The sequence below is a fragment of the Vicugna pacos genome, chromosome 13, assembly GCF_048564905.1.
Source record: "Vicugna pacos chromosome 13, VicPac4, whole genome shotgun sequence".
Lineage (NCBI taxonomy): Eukaryota > Metazoa > Chordata > Mammalia > Artiodactyla > Camelidae > Vicugna > Vicugna pacos.
Window position 1 is genome coordinate 60389861 of NC_132999.1, and position 25056 is coordinate 60414916.

Genomic DNA, 25056 nt, shown 5'->3' on the forward strand with positions numbered 1-25056 from the left:
CCGAGGACAAAGCCCTCCAGTTGTGGGTGAGCGCCTGCCTCAACACCTGCCTTGGGGGAGGGACTGGACGAGGGAGGCAGGGCTGCCCTCCATCAGGCCCACCACAGGGCTGCCCTGGCCCTGGCCCCCACATCCCCTCCCTAGAGCCCACCTGGCGTGGCCTTGGCCATGATCCACCTCCCAGGCACACGGAGCTGTGAGCAGACAGGGAGCCACAGGCAGGAATTAAATAGTGGCAACTCGTATTTATTACAATTATATACAGTCGTATCTTAGACTCTGAAACCTATATCTGATCACACACAGGAACACGTGTTTAGGGAGCAGGGCGGGGACAGACAGGAAGGCCCTGATGCTCGGCTCCTGCGTGGGGGCGGAACCCCATCTCCCCACGGCGGTAGCTGGGCCACGATGCGGCAAGCGGACAGTCAGAGGTGCAGCACGACCGGGCACGGTGGGGCTGGGGCTGCGGCATCATCCGGGCAGGGCCGGCTGTGGGGCCCCCGCCAGAGAGACGCGCAGGGCTGCCTGCTTTTGGAACCATGTCAGGGAGGCCCCTTGGCCACCGGTGAGAAGCAGTGAGGGAGCCGCAGGCAGAGGGAGGGGATGGCAGATGCCAGGTCACGCGGCTCCTCCTCTGCTGAGGGTCAGGAGTCAGGTAATAAAACTACCTCTTGTCATGCACGGTGTTAGGCTGGCTAAGACGCTCAGCAGACACCCCTGGACAGAGCGTCTGCCCGGGAGGGGCTGGGGGGCTTGAGCCCAGAGTTCAGCGCCCTCGGCTTGACACAAGGACAAGGTGGAGGCCTGCCTGTCTGGGGCTGAGCCGAGGAGGTGGCAGGCTGGGCGCATGGAAAGGTGAGCCCACGGGGGGACAGGCATCGGTCCTCACGCCACCCCTGCCGGGCTCGAGGCCACGTCCGCACCTGGCCCACGACCCCCGGCGCCTAGTCCCGCTCGCTCTCGTTGCTGGCGCCCTCGGGCCGCCGCAGCTTCTCCACCTGCTCGTTGATCTGCCCGTCCCCTCCCCGGCGGTCCTCCCTCTGTACCCCCAGGCAGTCCTCCTCGTCCACGCGGCTCACGTCCTCATCCTCCTCGTCCTCCTCGTCCTCCCTCTTCTCTTCCTCACCCTGCACCTCCATCCTCACCTGGCCCTTGACGTCCACCACCCCCTCGCCCCCCTCCTGGGGGCCCAGCAGGTGGTACGTGGCCGTGGAGCCCTCGGGGCTGTGGCCCTCCTTCACGGGCGAGGACGACGTGGACTCATTGCTGACGGGCGAGATGTCACTGCTGCTGTGGTGGTTCACGGTAGCAGGGCTGGAGGGGGACGGCGACTTGACCGGGATCTGCCAGGAGGGGATCTTCGGGGCTGAAGGGGAGGGTGGGAACTGCCTCCTGGCAGGGGAAGGAGAAGAGAGGAGGGCTCACCTTCAGCAAAGCCACACCCTCCCAGACCTCACGCGCTCATCCAAGGTGAGCAGCAACCCCAGGGCCACCAAGCAGGGGACAGGACGCAGTTCTGCGACCCACTACCAACTCCCTTCTCCCCCTCCTCTCAGAAACAGGGCCTCTGGGCCCCTGAGGTTGGAGTGGCTGCCTGCAGAGCACCCTGTCCCACTAAAGGCGCGAAACACTAGAGCCTGTTCCCTGCTGTACTTCCAACACTGCCCCAGCATCCAGCCCTAGGAGAGGCAGCGAGCAAGGAGGGGCAGCCAGAAGCCTGGGAACCCAAGACACCTGGGCCTCGACTCTAACTTGTCCATGGCCTGGGGGCCAAAGGCAGGGGATAGGGGAGAGCCTGGCTTCTGGTTCAGAGGTACCAGCCCCAGAAGGGTAACACTGGTAACCTAGCACTTTTCTAGGAAACCTCTGAGCATAACACTTGACATCAGGGTCAGTTCTCCCTCCCACTCTTGTGCCCTCATCCTGAGCCCTGGGCCAACAGCCAGCCTGGACCAAAGCCGACTCCAGGAGGGACCCAGGAAGTCAGGGCCACTTGGCCAGGGCTTGGAAATCAATCTCTAGGACAGGTGGGACCACCCCTGCCTGAGCCAAGGGGACAAAGGCCTGCTGCCTCATGGGCTGCCCACCATGCCCCCAGCTCTGGTCCCAGAACAGCCCTTCCACCTCAGACCTCACCGCAGAGTGCACACAGCTCGGGCCTCAGCATTCACCTGTGTCACAGACGCTAGTGAGAAATTCAATTGGCTGTTTTCTTGGCTCCAAAGTAACCCAAAAACCTGCTCTCTGTCCCTCTGGCCTCCAAGGCTCTCATCTCCTGGTTCGGAAACACAGAGGATGTCCCCAAGGGACAGCCCTCTAGCACCCCAAGCCTGGCCCTGCCTCTCTTAAGGATACGCTCTTTTCCCAGAGAGAGCCTACAAGTGGGTGGCTTGAAGAACTGGGTCTTCTGGTTGGAGCCACAAGACCACACCAGGCCCCCATACCTGAAGAGCTGCCGTCTTGCACAGCCCCCACTAAACCCCAGGGTGCCCTGCAGGTGGGTGGTCAACTGTCCCCTGGGACCCAAGACACAGGACTTTCAGTTTTAAAATCAGATAGGCCCAGACAAGTTGATCACCCTCCACTCAGGGCTGTCCCTCTGGAGGGGCTGCAGAGCGAGACCAAAGGCAGTGAGGGTGGGGGGGGCAGGCCCTTCTTGAATCGTAGGACCCTTCAAGCTGAACAGGTACAAAGACTGCTGGCCTGGCCCTCTGGGGAGACCTCCTCTGGGACCAAGTTGTCACTGGGAGGTCCAGCTGGGGCTCAGGGCAGGGGAGGAGCCGGCCCTGTCTGGAGGGGCAGGGACACTCTCCTCTGCTCAATGTCCCGCTTCTGGCTGCAGCTGCTCTTGACCAGGTCTTGACCGGCAGAGGAGCTATTTGTATTTCAAAACTCATGTGGGCGCTGCAGACTGTCACCTCTGGAGCAGGGAGGGCAGGGCCTACCAGTGAGGAAAGGTGGAAGTGCAGGAGATTCCCAAAGTCAGTATCTGAATCATATGCTCAGTCAGGGACCAGGTGCACAGGGGCCCCCTAGGGAGATGGGGGGGGTCCCTCCCCCCCAGCCCTAGGCAGAAAGCAGAATAGAAGCCCGTGCCTTCTCAGCTCCTACCGATTTAAAAGAAGCCCTTTCAAGGAGTTAATTTCTGACTTGAGTTCATTGATGTTCTGGGACTCCAGGATCCAGTTGGTGGACGTAGTGGCCTGAAAGTCAAAACACAGAGGGCTGAGGGAGTCAGAGTGGCACCTCCCTCCCATCCCACGGAGCTCGGACTGCTGGGGTGGCAGGGGAACCCGGGGCCTTCTGTGTCCTGTGGCACCAGCCTGGAGCTCCCTCTGGAAGGTCCTGCCACAGCCCATTCAGGGTCTGCCTGCCTCGGTAAATGGCGACTCCCTTAAAACAAACATTGCCACAACTCTATTTGGATAGCTGACGATACCAAGGAATCATGACATGCATTTAGGTGTAGTAGTGGTACCCTGGTCATGTAAAATAAAACAACAGCAACAGCCAAAGAGCCCTTATCTTTTAGATACAAACTGAAGGGTCTGCAGCATGAAATGACATGCTGTCTGGGATGTGCTTCAAAATAACTGGGGGTAGGAGTGCGGGCAGATGAGGCCCGGGCGGCAGCGGTGTGATCAGAGCATGAGGGGTCACTGTGTGCCCCCAACCCCATTTCCATGTGTGTTTGAAATGTTCCATTAAAACAAAACTAATAAGATAAATAAATTCCATTTATACACCAACTACTCCCTCCACTTAAGTCCGTCCCCTGCAGAGATACCACACACACACACACACACACACACACACGATCTCTGGGGCTGAGACAGGCAGCCACCTCCACCCACAGGTCCTCGGAGCCACCCTGGAGGGTCAAGGGAGACACCAGAGCAACTGCCCAGCCCAGCCCGTGCTCTCATCTCAAGCAAGCCCAGAAGACAGGCTTCACCCAGGATGCCCTCCTCACGCTGTCAGAGACCTGCAGCCCCGCCGCCCATCCACAGCTGTTTCTTTGGGATGACCCTGAAGGCTCAGCAGAGAGAAGGAAGACATCCTGGAATCAACTCCTTCCCAGAAGAGGGCTCACTGAGGAAACAGCCACGATAGCCTCAGACGGACGCCACCCTCCGTGCACAACTTTCCCTTTGAACTTAACGCTGTTTTCCACATAAACTTCAGAGAACCACACCTTTCTTTGGCAAATCTTGTTGGGATAGATGGAGAAGAGGAAAGCCAGGATGGCTGTCCCCCAAATGGGAGATGCCAGTGGCCAAGCTGCCTGTGAAGTGTTTACGGGCCAATTCCAGGTGTGACGGCCTCTGGAGTGCGGGCCTGCATCTTCCAGGCCAGAGGCCGCCTCCAAGTGGCTTCACGTGCACAGTTAATCGTGCAAGGCCCCATCCCCGGACACAGAGAACCCGAAATGTAAGTTCAGGAGAAGGTGGGGAGCCTCAGGGGGCCTCTGACATGGGGTGGGGGCGGCTGCGGGTCCCATCCCCGGCACAACTTTGCAGGGAGAAGCCCCTCTGAGGGGCTGCAGGTCTCGGGAAGGAAATCCCGGGCAGTCTCAGAGCGAATGCACAGCAGCACCCGCCGCCTCGCACACGGCCCCTCGGGGTCCCCACTCCAGACCAGGCAGCGCAGATCCAGGAGCCACTGTGCTGGCTTCTCTGAGACCTTGAAAGCCAGAGCAGCCCATTAACAAGGGAGCGATTTCCACTCACCGGCCTACAAAGGACTCAAATTTCCAAACGCGTACGGTGCCAGATGCCAGGATTTAGAAATAAAATCTGACATCTGGGGCTTTTTAGCCAGTCTCTTTAAAAAACAGTTGTAGAAAACTCCCAGCCTTCAGTTTTATGTAGGTTTTTTAATTACTTAACGCTCTTCTTTTTAATTTTTTACAGTGCTGCAGTAGGAGTTTGGAAGCCAGTTATAAAAACTTACATTACAGCTGAGAAAACACAGCTCTGAGTCTTTGGTTTATGGGGTAACCGAAATCTTCACACTTACGGCTTGAGACACCAAACCAGTGAGCAGGGCTTCAGCAGGGAGAGAATGAAGGGGGCTGGGGGGTCATCAGAAAAACAAGCACGAGAAACTCTCAGAGGAGGCCCTCAACCACCAAACACTATCCTGGGCCCCCCTCCCCTCTTAAAACGCAACATGTGGTCTTAATCTTAATGCTTAAGGTCTGAAAACAGTTTTCCAATTTCCGGAATGGCTTCTGGCCATGGGCAGGCCTGCACTCCAAAAGATAATGGAGGAAAGAGGGGTGGGGGCCTTAACCCGGCCTTCCCGGCTGCTTCACGGGCGGCCTGCCTGCGGGAAGCGTGCGCGGTGGCCGGCAATGGCCACCAGCAACCACAGCCATCTGTGGAGGAAGTGCAGGTGGTGCCTGTGTGTGCGGTATCCCACGAGGATTCTCGGGGACCCTTTTCCCAGGAGGTACACCAGATTCCATTCGAAACGGAAAGATTCCCACACACCTATAAGGTGCTGTGTTTTGCAAATGCAGAAGATCTGAGTGCTGGCTCACATGAGTTGGGCACTAGGGTGGGGCTTTCCCTGGGAGAGCCACTCGGAGTGAGATCCTTTACAGCATGGCTGCATAGAAGCAGCCAGAAAGCAAAACCAGAGGAGAGGATGAAGCGGGGAGGACAGTGGATGGCCTGGAGCCACAGGACCACTATCTCCTGGGCCCTGTGTGTCTCAGGAATGACCCTGTCACTCATTCATACAAACACACACACACACACTCCCACACCAGAAGCCCGGGAGCTGACAGCAGTCAGGCACTGTGCTCAATGTGTACAGACAATGAGGGAGGTACCGTTATAGCTCCATTTCACAGACGAGGAAACTAAGAATTGGAGAGGTTAAGCAACTTGTCTGTGGTCACACAGCTAGTATGTGGCAGAGGAGAATTTTAACCCCGGCGGTCTGATCTGATTCTAGAATCTAATATTGCCAAGGTGGCTTCAGATTTGGGAAGTGAGGCTTGGAAACCGTCCGGTTGATCTCAGGTGGCTCTACACTCTTTTAGGGGTTACCGGACCCCGAGGCCTGGGTTTAGAGAACCTGCCCATTACAGGAGTTTAGCCCAGGGCCTGGGCACACCTCTCCTGCCCTGTTCCGCAGAACCACTCCAGGCAGCACTGGGGCCTGTGACCTAACTTGCAGGTGGAGACTATCCCGCGTCTACACCAGCCACCACCAGAGCAGGGTGTGTGCTGCCGCGGGAGGACCGCAGACAGAGAACTGCTTTTCCTCCCTCCTGTTGGGAGGTGACAGGGACACAGAAAGGACAGCCTGTCACTGAACACCACACCACCCACACGGTGCCTGCCCCCTATCTCTACAAGAACAGTGAAACCAGCATCAGAAAAAACAAAATCAGACCCCACGGGATGTACTGAACTGGGCACAAAGGACCAGAGTGAGGAGCGTGCGGGGCAGACCCGGGCCTGGAGGGACCAGAGGATGAGGGACAAGTACCTTGGCTGCAGCCAGTTCGTGGGCAAGCTCCTGGACTTTCTGCTGCTGCTGAATCAGCAGCTCCTGGACGGAGGCGAGAGTCACCTGTAACTGTGTCACTGGGAGGAAAGAGCAGTCGCATCTGTTAAACGATACACACAGACTCTTCCTTCTCTCTGTCCACACACCTATAAGCTGCTGCATCTGATTTGTCTGCCCACATCCCCCACCCCCTGCAATCCATATAATTCACCTGCACTCTGTGTAATCCACCTGCACTGTATCTAACCTCTAGTATTTCTACTTTATCTTTCTATCATGTAGTTGTCTGAGGTCAACAGTATATCCGTCCAAAACCTCTCCCCTCTAATTATATCTGCTTATAATTTGCTTGGCTCTTCCAACTTCGCTACTGTCTGCATCCCCATCTCCAGGCCTCCTTGTGTCCTTGTGGAACTCATGGAAAGCCTCCAGTCCTGGGAGGGAGACATCTCAGGTCCACCGTACCCAGGAGTGGTTAAAAATCACAAATGCTGATTCCCTCCTGCTCCTTCCTGCCATCCCCATCCACCCCCGAGGCCGCCAGAGCTCCCTGGTGGCAGGCGACTTGTCCAGGCCTCACTGTCAGCCTCCGAGGAGAAACGCTAGCAGGGCATGTGCTCCGGAGGATTTCTGAGAGCATCACAAACATGCCCCTGAGGGACAGACTCCTGTCTGGGACAGGCAGCTCTCTCATTTGCCTGAGTTTTTAGATTCAGAGCCTCCATCCAGTAAACAAGTTTATAAAGGAGAAAATCACCTCCAGCGCGACAGGTCCCAGCTAATCTGGGCCGTCACTGGGGCACCGGGTAACGAACGCGAGCCCCGTGGAGTCGATGACAGAGGAGGTGGCCAGGGTCCCGGGAGCCGCAGTAATTACAGCCTCTCTTGACCCCGTGTTGGATTCTTAGAGGGAAGGGGGAAAATTGCTGAAAACCCCCCTGAAAACCTCATAGAAGCAGAAATTAAAAATGAACTTTACAGCCCTTAGAAAGGCTGTCATTTTATTCCCCTTATTAATATTCTGAGGTTGGGAGCCTTTCCGTAAAAACATAATTAATTGAGGCCGCGCCGACAGTAAACAAGCAATTTCAAATTAAACCGAAATGACGGCGGCTTCATTTGCAAATGTGAACAGATTCTCAGAGCAGATAAATGAAGTCACCACATAAAGTGGAGACGGAGGGGAGAGGGGAGGGGGCAGAGAAGGGGTTGCTCGGAGAAGGCTTTGAGGGGTGACTTGATGGAGTCATTAATCTTTACCTGTCTGTGCCACGCTGCCACTCAACTCCGAGAGACTCGCCTCCATCCTCTCCAGTTGCTTCCTGTCCTCGCGGCCGCCCGTGATGAGGGGGAGCAGGTATTTCTGCAAGAAGCAGGGCGGGCGTGAGGAACGCGTAGGTACTTGGGGTTATTCTCCAACACTCTCTCAGATTCTGCCGACCAACTTTCTCTGTCACTCCCGGCTTTTGGAAACCCTACGCCAACACCGTAAATGACCAAGATATCCAAAAGTTATGAGGCTGTGATCACAAGCACAGAAAAATTCTGTCTGAATCGGAACCAGAACCAGGGAACATGAAAAATCAACTTGACCTATTGGGATGGAGAACTTTTTGGTTCTTTTATTTTGTTTTTTAAATACTGCCATAGATAATATTTCTGTGACCAAAACATTCAAAATTCTACTTTTAAAGTTGTGTGATACAAAGTGTAGAAGGTTATATAGAAAGTGATACCACTGGTGGCTTGCGGGAGGGGTGGGAGGGAAGCGTTTTACTGTACACTTTTCTGAACCTTTAACATTTGGAACCATATGACTAAATTATCTATTCAGAAACAAATGAATAAAATTAAACAAAAAATTATTCAAGAAACAAGATCGAAATCCATAAGAGATTCGTGGGACCGCTGGTTCTTTTACTAGGAGGGTGTCATATGTGGGTATTCCAAGGCCATCTAAGGAGGCCACACCTCAGTCTTTTTCTAAAAGCCTTGAATCCTCAGAACAAGTTTCCTTCAGGTCAGAGACAAATGCAGCCAGATTCTCCCAGAATTGACGTGGGGCGATGGGGGAGGTGGAGACAGAACCAGAAGAAACTGACCTTGGGGAAAAGGGACGTTGACGCTGCAGGGCAGCCAAACAAGGGGCCCAGAACACGGGGAACCCAGACGAGGGGAGGACGAGGGTCTCGGAACATTCAGGGAGAAGGCAGGTGGGGCACAGCTGGTAACTGGTTCCTCGCTTTGAGGTGTGAAGGGGCGGAGGTAGACGGCAGGGTGCCCGCTGGGAGAACCAGATAAAAGATGTGCTCTGAACTCCAAAAGCTCAGGACATGACACCCTCCCACTTAAGGAATGTGAGACCAGTCACCAGCTTTACTGAGGTGGCACCAGGGGTAGCTCCGTGCACACCTGGCAGGTGTGGTAAGTGGCAGGTGTGAAAGGAGAACTTTGGTTCCTACTCCATTTGGGTCCTGGATAGGAAAAGACAGCAACTTCTCCATTAAGGCTTCCGTACTGGGGAAGGGAAAGGAGGTCTCTCACAAGGGGTTTGTGGGAGAATTCATTTCAAGAGCAACTCCTAAGTGAAGAGCACTGTTTAGTATACATAAAGAAGCATTTTCTATTTTGCAAAGTGCTTTTCAACCATCGTGTAAATTATTACCCACAACTGAGCTGAAACTCATCAAATGTAGCCTGACGTTCTAGGTAGAAAATTTCCTAAGTATAAAAGTCAAGAAATTCTTACGTGTGTATTGAACTAAAAATTTCATTTCTAAGATCAAAAATGCCAAGGAAAGGAACACATACACTACCCTAGTCTAAATCTTTATGTATTTACAAAACAAGATGACAGCTTGCCTCTCCTTTTTCTTTTTAACTTTGCAGATATTTAAAAAATTCTCGTCACCGTTGTGACTGATCTTTCACTGTCTCCTCCTTCTGAAAGCAGAGACCAAGGATCAGAGCTTTATGGGAACAACCGATGATAGCTCGTATCTCCGCTATGCTCCAAGGGGAGCTATGCGCTTTCTCTTCCCACCAGATCACAGGCCGTCCAAGGGCAGCCGTGTGACTATCACGTACCAGTCAGTAGAGCCAGGACATTAATTTGAGAATCCTGTCTTAGCACTTCCTTCTTCCTGGTGACTGTACGCAGTTAGTGACTGGAAACTGGCTTTCAGCACACAAGGTAATGGGAGGCATCGGCTCAGAGGGAAAAGTCCCAGGACTCAGAACCCCTTGCTTCTGACATGGAAATTCCCAAGTTTAGGAACAGATGTTACACCGAAAAGATTATATTCTGCTACAACTCTGTCATTAGCTTTTGCACTTAAGTCAAAAATTAAGAATCCCAGAGTGCAGTGTTGCAGCATGCCTCATGTGCTAAAAGTGATGACAACAGTGAGTCTGGGTATTCATTCAGATTCTTTTTTTTTTTTTTAATCACCAAATGAGGGATGGAGTTGCAGGCGGCCTCAGAAAGAAGGGGGCTTGTCTCTCCAGGACCAACAGAGACTAAGCCCTCCAGCCCCTGTTTACCTTGTGTCTCTGGGGCCATCCCCTGGCTCTGCATTGTCTAAAAAAGACTTGCTTCAAATCAAAGTGGTGACCTGGCAATTAGTATCTGATTAGGAGGATCTGGTATCAACGTTCACTCTACGCCTGCAGCTCTGTCGTCAGCAATGAACTCTGGGATACTGAGGGCTGACTATGAAGTCCGTGAAAAATCCTGGATTTACATGGATGCCAACACAATATACAGGAGGAAAAAGTAGATCCTGTAAATATGATTGTACTGAGATTCTCAAAGCTGGTTTTAAATACTAAGTGGAACAATAGCGTACAGAGCGCTTCCTATGTGCTGGGCACAGAGCACTTTCCAAAGCAGCACCGACTCCTTTGAGCTTCACAACAGCCTCGGTAGATACCATTGTCCCCATTTTACAGATGAAACCCCGAGCCTGTGGTCACACAGCTACTAAGTGGCAGAGCCGGGATGCAACTCAGGCAGCTGGGCTCCGGTGACCATGCTGTTAACCACCACGCCATTCTGTCTCTCAGAAAAGCACAGACTGCTCAGTACGTGCCGGGTGCTGCTCTGAGTACTGGCCGTGGCTTGTTGATCACCCTGTGCAGCGGGGGCTCCGAGGAGACGCTGAGTCCCGCAGATGAGGCAGGGTCCGAACCTGCCAAGCACACCCGCCCAGGTGGGGGCAGGACAGGCCTGGAACCAGATGCCCCTTCCAGGGTGTTCATCACACACTCCCCTGCACACCTCCACACAGACACACCCCAGGACCGGGGAGAACGGGGCTGAATGCCAAGGGGTGTGCGGGGAGGGGCGACTTACCTTGTAGAGCTGGTGAAAGCCGAACGCAATCCCTGCCATGATGATGGCCAAGGCGCTGTAATCTCTCCACCGGGAGCCCGCAGGGCCTAAGGTCGGGAGAAAAGGGCGTCAGGAGAAGTGGCGCTGGCGCCCTTGCCCGGGGCCGGGGAAGCAGGTGAACTCAGTCTCCTCATCTCAAAGGCTGAGCAACGCTGGGAGCCCATGAGTGAGCACCGGGACACCAGCTGGGCTGCGTCTCCCCCGCCTCCCAGGCTCTCGGAACCACCTGCTTCAACAGTGCGCCTGCCGGGTGGCGGTGTCTAAAGGGGCCGAGAGCCGGCGTGGGGATCTGAAGACCGAGGGCACGGGCTTCACTTTCGTGGAACAAAGGACCCGGTGAGGCTGACACAGCATGGCTGAGTGTGGTGAAAGTGCGTCCACATGCCCCCTACACGTACAGGGCTGTGCTCAGAGCCACCTCAGACCCAGGGACAAAGGCTGCATCACCTGTTCACTCAACTTTAGGAGGTGCTGGCGGTGTGCACGACAGTGTTGGGGGCACGGGAGACAGAGGTGACGAGACCCCTGATCTGTTCTACTCTGTGAAAACAGAGCCTGGTGAAGAGGAGACAGCCTACAAATCACTGAACTGGTGACTCCAGAGAGGTATGGAGAACAGCCAGCAGGGCAGTGTGAGCGCCGGGGCGGCAGACACCCCCTTGGAGGAGGAGGATGCCAAGACTGTGGGGTCCTGGGCACAGTGCTCTAGGCAGGGGACGAGCAAGAGAATGGGCAGGGATAGACCTGTGCTTGAGCAGATGAGGCAGCCCCTGGGCCTCACCAAGAGCGGAGGGTTGCTGCTGGCCAGAAGAGGGGTTGGGGGGTGCAGGTGGAAAAGGCAGGGCCGGGTGGGGAGCGCACCCAGGGAACCTGTCATTTCACAAACGGTGGGGGCTGCTGAAGGCTCTGGATCAGGGAGGGATGTGGTCAGCTCTGTATTTTGGGAGAACATCAGGTAGCACCCATGACCAGATGCAGGTGGGAGGAGCTACTGCAAGGGACCACAAATGGTGAGAGGAACTGGGACCATGATGGAACATCTCAGGGGATCTGGAATTGGGCAGCCGGCCTTCACATAGGAGCAGGCCCTTCATTACAGAGAGTACCCCCAACCCACGAACAAATTCTAGTTCCACAGGAGGGGAGGGGAGTTCTCTACTCCATAACCTTCCCCATGTTCTGTTTACAAAGTGCTTTTAGGTCCAGAATCTGATCTGCTGCCTGGCAATTCCGTGAGGTGCAGGGGAAGGCATCAAATCCACCTGGAACGTCCACTCCAAGCAGCCAAGTCCAGGCCACACAGCTGCCTCCTCTCAAGGGAGCTGCCATGGTGTGTGTGTGTGTGTGTGTGAGGTGGGGGATGGGCCACCGTTTCCAGAACCATCGGTGGTGCCGGACACCAACCAGTCTGTGGACTCAGACACAGTGACATGGGAAGTGACGCAGAAGGCACCCATCCGAGGCACGCTGCTAGGATCTAGGATCTGGAAGCAAGCCTGGGAGAGAAGGTGAAGCAGGAAGAGCCACCGCATTCCCAGAATGAAAGGAGCACCGCACGCAGCCCGAGGCCTTATGTCCTCAGAGACGGACACCTGGGCGTTTCAGCCTTCCCCTTTCCCCTGGGGCTGCAAGCTCTGAGGTACTGGTCACATCCTAGGGTTTCATGACCAAAGGAGGGCAGGTGACGGATGGTTTTTAAAGTCCTTGGTAGGATGTGGGCACATGGAGTAGGGAGGGGCTGCTGGTATGATCAGAGGAGATGCAAGTCATGAAGACCCCAAGGGGGTGAGGGAGACGCTACCCTCTCCCTGAGCTGCTGAATGGGGCTCTCAGGAGGCAGAGACAACAGTGATGGAAGAGCCTGGAAAGAGTCTCTACTTGGACCCCCTGCCGATCCCGCCTGTGGATTCCACACAAGGTTCCCGATGTGGCCCAGCCCTGGAGTCTCCTGCACAAACTGTAAGCAACAGGTAGCCTCTCCCATGACCCTCAATTCCCTTCTCTGGTTTACAGTTTTTGAATAGGTGATACATAGCCCAAACATGACACAGCACATATCAGTCTACTGCAAAGAGGATTCCTCCACCACCAAAAGCCACTGTCAACAGTTTCTTCCTTATCCTGCAGAGAATTTTTATGCACATATGAGGCAACACAGATAGGCATTATTTTCCTTCTCTTTCCCTCTACTTCTCATTCTTCTTTTTTTCTAAAGCTGCATTGTATTCTATTAAGCCAATTTCCTACTGATGGGTATTTAGATGACTTCCAGTCTTTTACAATTTCACACAGTGCTGCCATCAATGACCACGTACACGTGGCATCCCGCATATACGTACAAGCACATCTGTAAACGGGAATGCCTAGGAGGCTGCGTCAGAGACGGCCAAACGGTCCTCCATGGGGGCTGAACCAGTTCATTCCCACCTGTTTCCCCACAGCCACTCCAACACAATGAGTTAATCACATGCGCAGATTTCTGCCAATGCTGGAGCAAAAAACTAGAACTTCACTCTAGCTTTAACTTGCATTTATCTTATTGTGAGTGAGGACTGAGCATCTTTTCATCTGCATTTTCTTTTTGGTATACTATATGCTCCCTACTTTTCTACTCTATTTCTTTATCAATTTTCTTAATCAATTTATGAAAGCTTCTTATACAGCAGGGAGATTAGCCCTCTGTCTATGACAGGAGTTGCAAAAATCTTTCCGAGTATATTTTTCTTTTGGCTCTGCTTATGGTGTTCTCTGGCATAAGTGTTTTCATGCTTACATAAATTTATCAATCTATTCTTTTGGGGCTCTAGGGTTTGTGTTACGGCAAGCCAGAACTTCCCCACCCCCTTCTGGGCTCGCAGTGACACTCAGGATTCACATCTAAACACTGTCTCCAGAGGGGGTTCTGTTGCTCTGACCTGCAGTGCCCACCCCATCCGACGCAGATCTACACAGAGAGGTGCTGCTCGCTAAATGGAAAGCACTGAGACCACTGAGGTAGATGGACCTTTCACCGTGACCCTGAGAAGCCAGGAGGCTCCCAGGCCCAAGCAGGTACTTCTCGTGTCTCAGCCTGCTCTGCTGAGAGCCCTGATTCCAAGGCAAGTTCATTTTTAGGAGGACAAAGCAAAGACAGAGTAACCCTGCCACTTTTCAAGAAAGTCACTGTTTGAGAGGGCTTTAATCCACACCCAGAACATCCATCTGGGCTGCCAAAATCCCCCAAGGGAGCACTCAAAATGGGCACGTGTCCAGAAAGCTCTATTCACCACTGACTTCTCAAATACCCAATAAATATCTTACAAGAAAACAGCTGCAACTGGGCTGCAAACTGGACCAGAACCCAAAGTCTGCTGCATTCTTTCCTGCAAACATCCCATGCGTGCCTGGAGACGTGCAGCCTCTGACCGCAGGTGCTGGGGCTGAGGCTGAGCAGATGCTGGCGGGTCAGGGGTCCAAGAACCAGGACCCCTCCTGCAGCTGCTGCCACCTCTGGGAACCTGACCTCCTCAAGCACCAAGAAACACCTGTGGCTCCGTGCCGGCCGCACCTTCACCCCCACACTGCTCCCTGCTTCTGCCGTGCTTGTGCTAAGAACATTTTATTGCCCCCTGGTTTTCATTATTAATGAAAAGGGACCAGAATGATCTTTCCTAAAGTTCAGAGAGTCTATAAAGACAAGAAGCTGAAATGCCATTTTACTCGTTTTGGAGATGTGTGATACAATTCTGTCTTGTGGCAAAATGAAAAAAGAGAAAAACTGAGGTGGAGATAACTCTTATCCACTGCACGCCTTTCAAAGGCTACAGACAAGGGCTAGCGAGAAAGCTCCCGGCGAGACCCGAAACTAGCTCAACCCCCAGCCATGACCACTGGAGCCCTCCCCATTGCCCACTCTGGGCCAATTTTTTCCAAGCCCAGTGCAGACCCCCCAGTGAGGGAACCCAGAGACCTGGGAGCTACAGCCGCTTGTCACCGTGCTCCCAAATGTCCAGAAAATACAGTCACAGGCAGAAAATGGGGCCAGATGCTTTAATGCTCTAACTCAAAAGGAAGGGAAACGGGGGTTGGGAGGGTGTAGCTCAGTGGAAGAGCACGTGCTTGGCACATGCAAGGTCCTAAGTTCAATCCCCAGTGCCTCCATTTAAAAAAAATTAAATAAATAAACTAATTCCCCCTCCCCCACCAAAAAAAATTAAGAGCAATGGAATGAATGAGCTTTTCAAAAGCTTCAAAGCCTCCAGTCTGAAGCAGATGCCCAGCTGCAGACACGGCAGCCCAGGGGGCAAGCAGGCAAGAAGCCTGAAGTCAGAGATCCCGGTACCACACCACCAACCAGGTGGCTCCCAAAGACGGTTTTCTCTTCTCTTCTTATCAAGCACCAACCATGTGACTGAAGGTGGCAGAGCTTTGTTAGAGTTAAAGAACTGAGGAATGATGATACATTTAAAGGCATTCAGACTCAAATTGTCTACAGCACTTCCCCATCAGGCACGACTAGCCAACTCACCAAAAGGCACAGCACTTCACCAACCTCATCACTGGCCTCTCTTGAGAATGAAGGGACAGTGGACTGTGGCAGCATTTCTGGGGCTGCCTGTATGTCTTAGGCTGCAGCGACGTCAGAGGTCAAACTATTGTAGGGAGACGAGGGTAGGGCTCTTCAAAACCCAACGCCTTCCTTAACCTCCCAAGGACTCCATCAACTAGCCTGAGCTCTGACAGCGTCCCTGGGGTCTGCCTGCCCAAAGGCTCAAGTGTCAGGTGATTTCACAGTGTACGGCAGCCACGTCAGGGGCAGGAGCCCCTGGCTCCTTAACCATTCACTGAACATCAACTAAACTAACATTACTTAATTCCTTTAGTTATAGCTCAATCAACCAAGAGATTCTCACCTAGCAGGTGAGAACAAACATCATCAGGTGAGGCCGGGAATCGCGCACACAGCACAGCCATGTTGAGCTTGAAGTCACAAAGTCAGAGACTCATGGACACCACAGAAATACCACAATCCAGCAAAGACTCATCAACAATACAGAGCTGAAAGCTGTCACCAAGTCATCTTGCTGAGATGATCTGTACCTATGACGTGCTAGCTGACAGCAGGGAGAAACTATCCAGTCCCTGCGGAGGCTGGCGTCCTGAGTGTGGGGCATGGCAGGGGCAGGTGCCAGGCAAGCCTCGCCGTGGTCCCCTCCAGGCTCATCAGGGCTGGAACTGTGACTCCACACAGCCGTATACTGAGCTTCTCAAATCACCCCATCAGCTTTTCTCACAAGCCACCCTGAAAATTAAATGATAAGAAAGGCTCATCCACAGTGAAGTCCTGGAATGAAGCCAGCCCGCCAGACAGTGCTTGTTACAGCACAAGAGCACCAGGCTCAGTGCATGGAGAGCGGTGACCAGCCAAAGGGCACCAGAGGCAGTGGTCAGAAAGGCAGACCGGCGCAGCGACTAGAAACAGAGCAGCTCCGTTCTGAACAGAAGCACCCGGGCAGCCTGGAAGGCAAAGGCACCACAGCAGCCCGACAGCAGTCACATCTGGAAACCTACGACCTGTCTTCACTTGAAAGATGGTATTTTCCACCTCTCATGGGCTGCAAAGCTATCAGCAGTGTCATCTTTAGGCAGGAAGGACATAAGAGGTATATCTATATTCTCACTCAACGATTAAAACATATGAGCTCTAATTAAACTGTAAGGATTCAGGAGAGTCCAGAAATAGGCCCATGACTGTATGGACAACTGATTTTTGACAGAGACCAAGGTAGTTCTATGGGGAAAGGATAATCTTGCCAACAACTGTGCTTGGACAATTGGATACTCATGGAGGGTAAGGATACCCTTACCTTACACCATAGATAAAAATTAACTCAAAATAGATCATTCACCTAAACAAAATAACAAAAACTATAAAACTTCTGCAAGAAAACAGAAAACACAGAAGAAAATCTTCACAACTGTGGCATAGGCAAAGACATTTTAAGATACAAAAAGCTTGAACCATAAAAAGAAAAAAAGAATAAAACAGACATCATCAAAATTTTAAATTTTTGCTTTCAAAAGGCATTGTCAAGAAAATACCTCCACAGACTGAGAGAAAATACCTACAAAACATATATCCAGTAAAGGACCCGGAACCAGAATATATAAAGAGCTTTTACAACTCAATGACAAAAAGGCAAACAAGGTAGTTTTTAAAAAAGATTGGGCAGGAGGGAGGGTATAGCTCAGTGGTAGAGTGCGTGCTTAGCAGGCACAAGGTCCTGGGTTCCATTCCCAGTACCTCCATTAAAAATACAGACAGATAAAATAAATAAATAAACCTAATTACACCACACACACCCCCCAAAAAAGACTGGGCAGTAGACTGGGAGAAACACTTAACAAAAGATACATGAATGGCCAATAAACACATGAAAATATGTGTGACATCATTAGCCATTTTAGAAACAGAAATTAAAAAGTACAATGAGATTCTAATACCTATATGTTAGAATGGCTAAACTTAAAAACTGAGAATACCAAGTGTTGACAAGGATGTAGAGCAATGGAAATTCTCACACACTGCTGATGGGAATGTAAAATGGCACAACTATTTTGGAAAATAGTTTTACAGTATCTTACAAAGTTAAACATATACCTAACATGTGACTAAGGCATTCCATTCCTAGGTATTTACCTAAGAAAAAGGAAATATCTGTGCACACAAAGACTTGTTGTACACAACTGTTCATGGAAGCATTATTCATAAAAGCCCCAAACTGGAAACAACCCAAACAACCATCAATGGTCAGAGGATAAACAAACTGTGAAATAACCACACAACAGAGTAACAGGAGTTAGCAAGCTCTGCTTGGCTGGTCAAGTCCTACCTCATCCTGCTTTTATTCAGCTGTGAGCTCAGAATGATTTTCTTATTTTTAAAGAATCTGGGGTGGGCGGAGAGGGAGAACATGTGACAAAAACATGTGTAATTCACAAACTCTAAAATATTTACTACCTGATATATACATACTTTTAAAATATATTTATTTTATAAAATATGTTTTTTAATTAATTATATAAATATATGTACTTATCATATAAAATATTTTACTACCTGATACGTAGGTAGATGATCTCAACATGGGTCAATGTTAAAAACATTATGTTAATGTAAAGAAACTAGACACAAAAGACTACATGTTGAAAGATTCCATTTACATGGAAATTTTCTCAAGGCAGAACTTTGTGACAGAGAGTAGATGGCTGGTTGACACGAACCAGAAATTGGAGAGAGGACGATGTAAAGGGCACAAAGGAATTTTCAGGGGTGACAGATATTTTCTATATTGTGACTATAGTGTTGGTTACAAGCTAATTATAATGTATACAATTTATCAAATTGTACACTTAAAGTGAATCAGTCTTATTGTGTATAAATTATACTTCAAAAAAGCTGATTAGAAAGAAAATAGAAACATAAAACTGCCATATGACCTGGCAATCGCACTCCTGGATGGCTACCCAGGAGGAATGAGACTGGACGCCCACACGAGACTGGCCCTCACATGTTCATAGCAGCGTGATTCCTGTAGCCAAAGCAGGACCTGACAGACACCCATATAATGGAACACTAGTCAGCAATAAAAAGGAAGGAAGTACGGCTACATGCTACAGCATGGAAGAATCTCAAAAATGTTATGCTAAGTGAAAGAAGGCAGGCTCAAGGGATCACTTGACTGATGCGTATGAGTCCATTTACCTGAAATGCTCAGGAAAGGTAAATTTATAGTGGTGGAAAGTAGGTGAGTGGTTGCCTGAGGCTGGAGGTGAGACTAACAGTAAATGGGCACAAAGGCTCTTACGTGGGGTGAAAGTGCTCTAAAGCTGATTTATAAGTGCACTGCTCAGTAAATTTACAAAAAAATCACTGAACTGTACACTTGGAATGGGTGAGTTTTATAATAGATAAAATACACTTCAACAGATTTAAAAGTTAAAAAAATAAGTCTGGACACAGACCCATGCATATATAAACAATTATTTTTGGATAAAGGGACATGTAACTCAATGGTGACAGGATAATCTTTTGAACATCTGGTGGTGGCACAATTGGATATCCATTAGGAAAAATGAAACTTGACTTTCACATTGTACCATACACAAAAACTAACTGAGAGTGAATCACAGATTTCAAGATAAAAGCTAACACTATAAAACTTCTAGAAGAAAACATAGGAGAAAATCTTTCCAATCTGGAGTAAGTGAGGCTTCATAGATAGGATACTGAAACCATGAATTGTTTAAAAAAAAGAGAGAGAGAGAGAAATGGATGTCATCAAATTTTAAATTGTTTTTCAAAAGGCAACATAAAGAAAAAGAAAAAGCTAGCCACAGACTAGGAGGAAATACTAACCATGCATATATCTGACAAAGATCTTGAATCTAGAGTACATAAGAACTCTTCCCACTCGATAAGAAGATAATTTAAAATGGACAAAGACTGGAACAGACACTCACAAAAGCAGACATGCAAATGGACAACAAGCACATAAAAAGATTATTAGTCTTCACAGAAACGTCAGCTCAAACGACTATGAGACACCACTACGCACACATTAAAGCTGCTAAAATTAAAAAGACTGAGAACATCGACTGTTCATGAGGATCTGTAGCAACTGGAACTCTCATACATTGCTGTCAAGAATGTTAAATGGTACAACCACTCTGAAAAACATTTGGCAGTTTTTTATTAAGTGAAACTTATGCTGAACATATGACCCAGCAATTCCACTCCTAGGCATTTACCCAAGGGAAATAAAAACATACAAAGACTTGTACACAAATGTTCACAAGAGCTTTATTCTAACATCTCAAAACTGGAATCAGCCCAAAGCCCGAAGCCCATCAACAAACCATGGTGCGTCTTTACGGTGGAAGATGGCTCAATGATAAAAAGGAAGCAACTTCTGATACGCACAACAACTTGGCTGGATCTCAAAAACATGACACTGAGTGAAAGAAACCAGACATGAGAGAGGACATACAGCATGAGTCCATTCATGTAAAACTCTAGGAAAGGTAAGCCTAAAGGGGAGCAATCAGATGCAGACCAGGGGCTGCTCCAGAGTCGGGGTGGGGTGGGGCTGGCTGGGAATGGGGCACAGGGAACCTTCAGGGGGAATGGAAATGTTCTACACCATGATGGCTACATGGGGGTGTACACTTGTCAAAACTCAGAGTGTACAAATCAAATGGGTGTATTTTTATTTTATGCAAATCATACCTCAATAAAGCTGACTTTTTTTTAAGTCTGTTAGGAATTTTTTTTTTTAAAGAGAGACAGCAAAAGGAAGTCAGTGATTGAGAACAATACCCAGCATGGTGGGTTCTAAGTTCTCTGCTGAGTTAGCAGCTGAGACCAAGGGAAGAAGCAAGATGTGAAAATTCTATTTCAACTTTTTAAATTGCACCCATAATATTTGATACACACAGTAGAATATAATATTTAGATGTTATGAAACATGACACCAAAATTAGCAATCCCAAAGCTGCCTACTTCACCAGTTAAAACTTACCAAACACCAGTGAAGCTAGCTAGCCCTGTGCTCCTCTCCACTCAGAGGTAACCACTATCCTGAATTTAGTGTTAATTCCAACTCCAAGTTTCTATGGGATATGAAAGCTAGAAACATGCCCCCCCCCCCAGAACAAGGACTGCATTTCTCAGCCTCCCTGAAGACAGGTATGGCCATGTGGTTGGGTTCCAGCCTATGCGGAGAAAGCGGAAGTGATGTGGGCGATTTCCAGGACATGTCCCTAGACGGTGCCTTGCCCTTTTCCTTCCTTCTCCCGCTTCTTGCTTGCTGGACTGTGGAGGGGACAGTTGGAGCTGGAGCAGTCACACTGGAACACGAGATGGATACCGGCCAGGTGTGAGAGATGCAGAGGTCCCTGACAACCACAAAGCCACCACAGCAGCCTAGACTGCCTGTGTTTACTTAACAGAACAATAGTCTTTTGTTTAAACCACTCCGATCTGGGGGTTTTCTCTTATTTGTTGCAGAATCTCATATAACTAACACAGGCTGCACTGTCAACACAGCCATAATCCTAGCTAGACTCTTCCAGCGGTCTAAGAAATCTAAGGAAAGTTCTCTACTGCAATGCCTGCCTCTTCAGTGTCTGCATGTGGCATTTATTCTACATCCACGAGGCACCGCACCAGGCATAACACAAAGCAAACAGAACGGACAGCCCTTGAAGAGCTGCTAGTCTAAACCAGTCACGTGGACAAAAGGAGAAAACATACAATTTCCTCAAAATTAGAGAAATGATTTTTTCATACACAAACCAGTAACCTCTGGAGCAAAAAGTGAGAGCTGTGTGCTAAACTGACAGAAAAATGGTAGGCAAAGAGAGGCTGTCTTCACTCGAGCCTTCATTTACACTCACCTCTAGAGGTGCTCACCTGGCCCCACCCCGACTTCGCTGAATTCTCCACAGACCTGGCCTGACACCAGTACCCTGGGGATTTCTCCTTTGTTTTTAAATCCTGAAAGCTCTCACCACTCACACCATGCAGGATGGCACAGAGAGTCTTCGCTGTCTTGCCCCAAGCCCGGGGCTTCCCTTACATTAAACTTCCTGAAGGCAAGGCCTATCCTCTACTTCTGCAGCCCACACGGCCAAGCACACAGAAGGCCTCACCGACTGGCCACCTGGCCACCCCCCTCCCCCCGCCCCCTGCCCCCAAGCTGATGGTCTTACTCAGCAGCCTTTCAATTCTCAAGCACACTTCCACCACCATTTATTCATTCAACAAGCATTTTCTAAAACACCTGTTAAGTCAGAGCCTCCGGTCATAGATTTAGGGGGAAAAAAAAGGCCTCTGAGCTCAAGGAACTCACAGTTTAATAGGAAGTGAGTACACATTTCAGTGGCGTGTGATGGTGGGCAGGGGACTGATCAAGGCAAGGGGAACCTCTGTCCAAGCCAGAATGAAGGTATCTGAAAGGGAGCATCTGGACACTGGCTCCACCCAACACTCTCCTGGGGTGTCTTCTCCAATTCCCCATGCAGCATCTGCTCGGATGGTACAAATCATTTTAATATTTAATATTAGTCTAAGAATAATATGGTCAAATAGGTAATATGGCCTCAAAAATAAACGATGCATTTCAAAGTGAAAAAAAAAAAAACCCGTGTGACTTTGTGGTCCGTCAGGGTAATGACTCTTCTGATACTTCTACCCCCTGCTGCGGCCACTGAACATCACAGGGTTTCACGTCCACATGGCTCTGCTTTAGCTTGGCTGCTCCGGTCCATCCTGTCTAGTCACTGAACCAGTCATCCCCCAGGTCCAGTGATGCAGCCCCTGCTCTCTGAAGCGCCCCTTCACCTTGCCTGCACCACTGCCGCCCTCAGCGGGGCTGACCTCACAGCACTGCTGTGTTCCCTCAGCCACCTTTCCTACCAGACAGGAGCACCTGCAGAGCGTGAACAGCCAGGACTTCTTACTCGGCTCATCCTAAGAGTCTAGCACCGTGCCTGGCACACAACAGGCTTTCAAGAATAAATGCTTGCTCAGTGAACTAAGATAATCAAGGGAAAGTTTATGCTACTAAACAGGGCTATAAAAGAAACAAACCGAAAATGAACACACTTTCTCTCTCAGGATTTCTACTGAATGGCAAAGCCTTCCACCAACCTCAGACATCTAAGTCCTATTTTAAGAAGAGGCAACTGAAGCTGCAGGTCAGTCTTTGAAAAAGCTTAATTTGTTTATCAAAGACAGTGAGGGGCGTAAATATTTAAGCCTAAGAAAAATTATTACCGTACAAAATTCACACTGGCCCTGCTTGTATCTCAAAGTTACTTTGCTCGTCTCTCTGGAAGGAGAGAAGAAAAATCATCTTAGAGTGAATGGATCAATCATGCATTTATCAGGACTTTATGTTGAGAACTGTGGTAGGCTCTGCACATAAACACAGACACACTGATTCCTGATTCAAAATCGAACAAAAAGAAACCAAAATGAGAAACAGAGGATGTCAAACTTCCTCTCACATTCCAGCCTGACTTTCCCTGAGCTCTGCCTGACTTTCTTTTAGGCCCTGACAACACTGGTTTATCTTCACACTGGGTGACACCACGCTTCCCCTTGGTGTCAACCTTCTACCACTTGCACAAAGCTTTCTCTGACTTCTCCAGCCCACATTAATTTTTCTCTTTTCTGTATTCCTGTGGAGTTTCTTGTCGGTATAATTAATTTTGGCATTAAATCACAATGTCTTATATTATTATCCTTTTCTTAAGAGTTTGTCTTATCTTTCCCAGAGAGCCTGTAAGATTCCTAAAGATCATGTTTTGAAGCTCTCATAATACTGTACCGAGCATACAGCAGGTGCTTAATAAACACTGATGGATTGAACCGGTAGGTCTCCATGTTCTCTTTGCTGACACTGGCATTTACTAACATCTCAAGGTCAACCACATTCACCAAAAAGCAGAGATATCAAAAGAAGCACTGAGCAGGACACCTGCCACCAAGAGCAGGGGGGCGGGCAAGTCCAGAGGTGAGGATCTGGGAGCACTGGGCTCCCTGGGGTGGTTTCAGAAAAGCCACCTTTCTGTGAGACATGAACATTTGGGGCTAAGCCCAGAAAAATCCCATTTTCTAGGCTTGGGCTCAGAGATGGAATGTCCTTAAAAAGCCAAGAAATGGGAAGGAAAGGGCTGCCCAAGCTCCAGATGTAAAATCGGCAGGAACGCACATGAATGGAGGCCATAAATCCCTCCTCGACACAGACAATGCCTCGGTGATAAGCATGCAGATTGCACACCTAGTTCAGAAACTCCCCTGAGTTTGCTTGTAATTAAGGGGGTTAGAAAGGTAAAAAAATATATAAACCCAATTAATCATTTAAATATTTAAAGTCAGATTTTTTCCTCACTCCAGGATTAGTATATTTCATAACGCCAGCAGCAGACAGCCCTGGTTTTTACTGGGGTTCATTTCAGAGCATGTTTAAACTAGTCAGATTGAGTGATGCTTCCAGCAACTAATCGCATGTCAAATAAAAGATATTTTATGTAATAAATTACCGCTACAAGTAATTCAAATGTCATTTATCAGTTTTATTATCAGTCAGGCAAAGTCTTGTTTCTCTATATTAATCAAAATCAAGCTTTTTTTTTTTTTTTGGAGCAGTTTTGACACCTCTTGGCAAAAGTACAGAAGTGAAGAGGTAGAGTCATCCGGGAGCTGAAAGGAGCAGTGTTAACAGTGGAAGAAGAATGAAGCGCCATGGTGACAACTAAAAACTTCAGGTACTTAAAATTACCATTACCATTGTTTTTATACTAGCGTCAAAGCAGGAAGGAGTCTGTCTCTAAGAAGATGTATTTTATTTTTAGGGCTGGGAGATTCTTAAAAATACTCCCACCTAAATACCTAACTGCGTAATGCTTTTTCTCAGAGAGATCTGGGCAGAAGAATGATTTAAATGACGGAACTGCCCCTCCCAGCCCCGTTCTTCTGCCTCCTTCAGAAAGACTGGCAGCTTAACCCTTTGTGCCGACTGAAAGTAAGCAAACGCATGTTTTAGGCCAACTTGTGCCCAACCAGAACAATGAGTTCTGAGCAAGAAGTTTCCAAGCAGCCGAGAGACCTGTTTGGTATTAAGCCATGGAGGAAAACAGCTGGAATAGAACAGATGTGCCGCTTAGAAAACTCTGCACCCCAGCTGCCACTGCCCTTCCTCAACAAATCCCATCAGACGCCTGAGCCCAGGGACACAACTAAAGAAAAAGTGTGGAGACTTCGCGACACACAGAGTATAGTTCAGTGACCCAAAGCAACACAATGGATCGGACAGAACGCTAGCCAGGAAGGAGAAACGAGTTCCAGGCTGGCAAACGGCTGCTGCTGACTCGGCAGCCCCAGCACAAGGCTCACCCACTGAGCGCGGTAGCTCTGGCCTCAGAGGTCACGTGACACCTGTGCAACCACGGATGAGATCAACCTGAGTTCATGCTACCCAGCCTCACCCATTCAGCCTTATCCACAGAGCAAAAGAAAGGCCGTATCTAAATGAGATCTGTGACACACAAAGTGGATTCTAACCCACTGCCTGGCCCCTGCGCTGTCT

General features: G+C 49.6%; 1 protein-coding gene across 1 annotated transcript in view; it reads right to left on the reverse strand.

Moving 5' to 3' along the window:
• Positions 1-225: 225 nt before the first annotated feature.
• The window catches only part of PEX14 (peroxisomal biogenesis factor 14), a 120615-nt gene continuing 95784 nt past the window's right edge, over positions 226-25056 (reverse strand). Inside the window, exons 5-9 of the mRNA XM_006196642.4 lie at positions 10883-10968; positions 7789-7891; positions 6508-6605; positions 3115-3206; positions 226-1395 (exon numbers count right to left, since the gene is read on the reverse strand). Of these exons, the coding sequence (XP_006196704.1) occupies positions 948-1395; positions 3115-3206; positions 6508-6605; positions 7789-7891; positions 10883-10968 (827 nt within the window). The 3' untranslated portion in view covers positions 226-947. The remainder of the gene's footprint in view (positions 1396-3114; positions 3207-6507; positions 6606-7788; positions 7892-10882; positions 10969-25056) is intronic.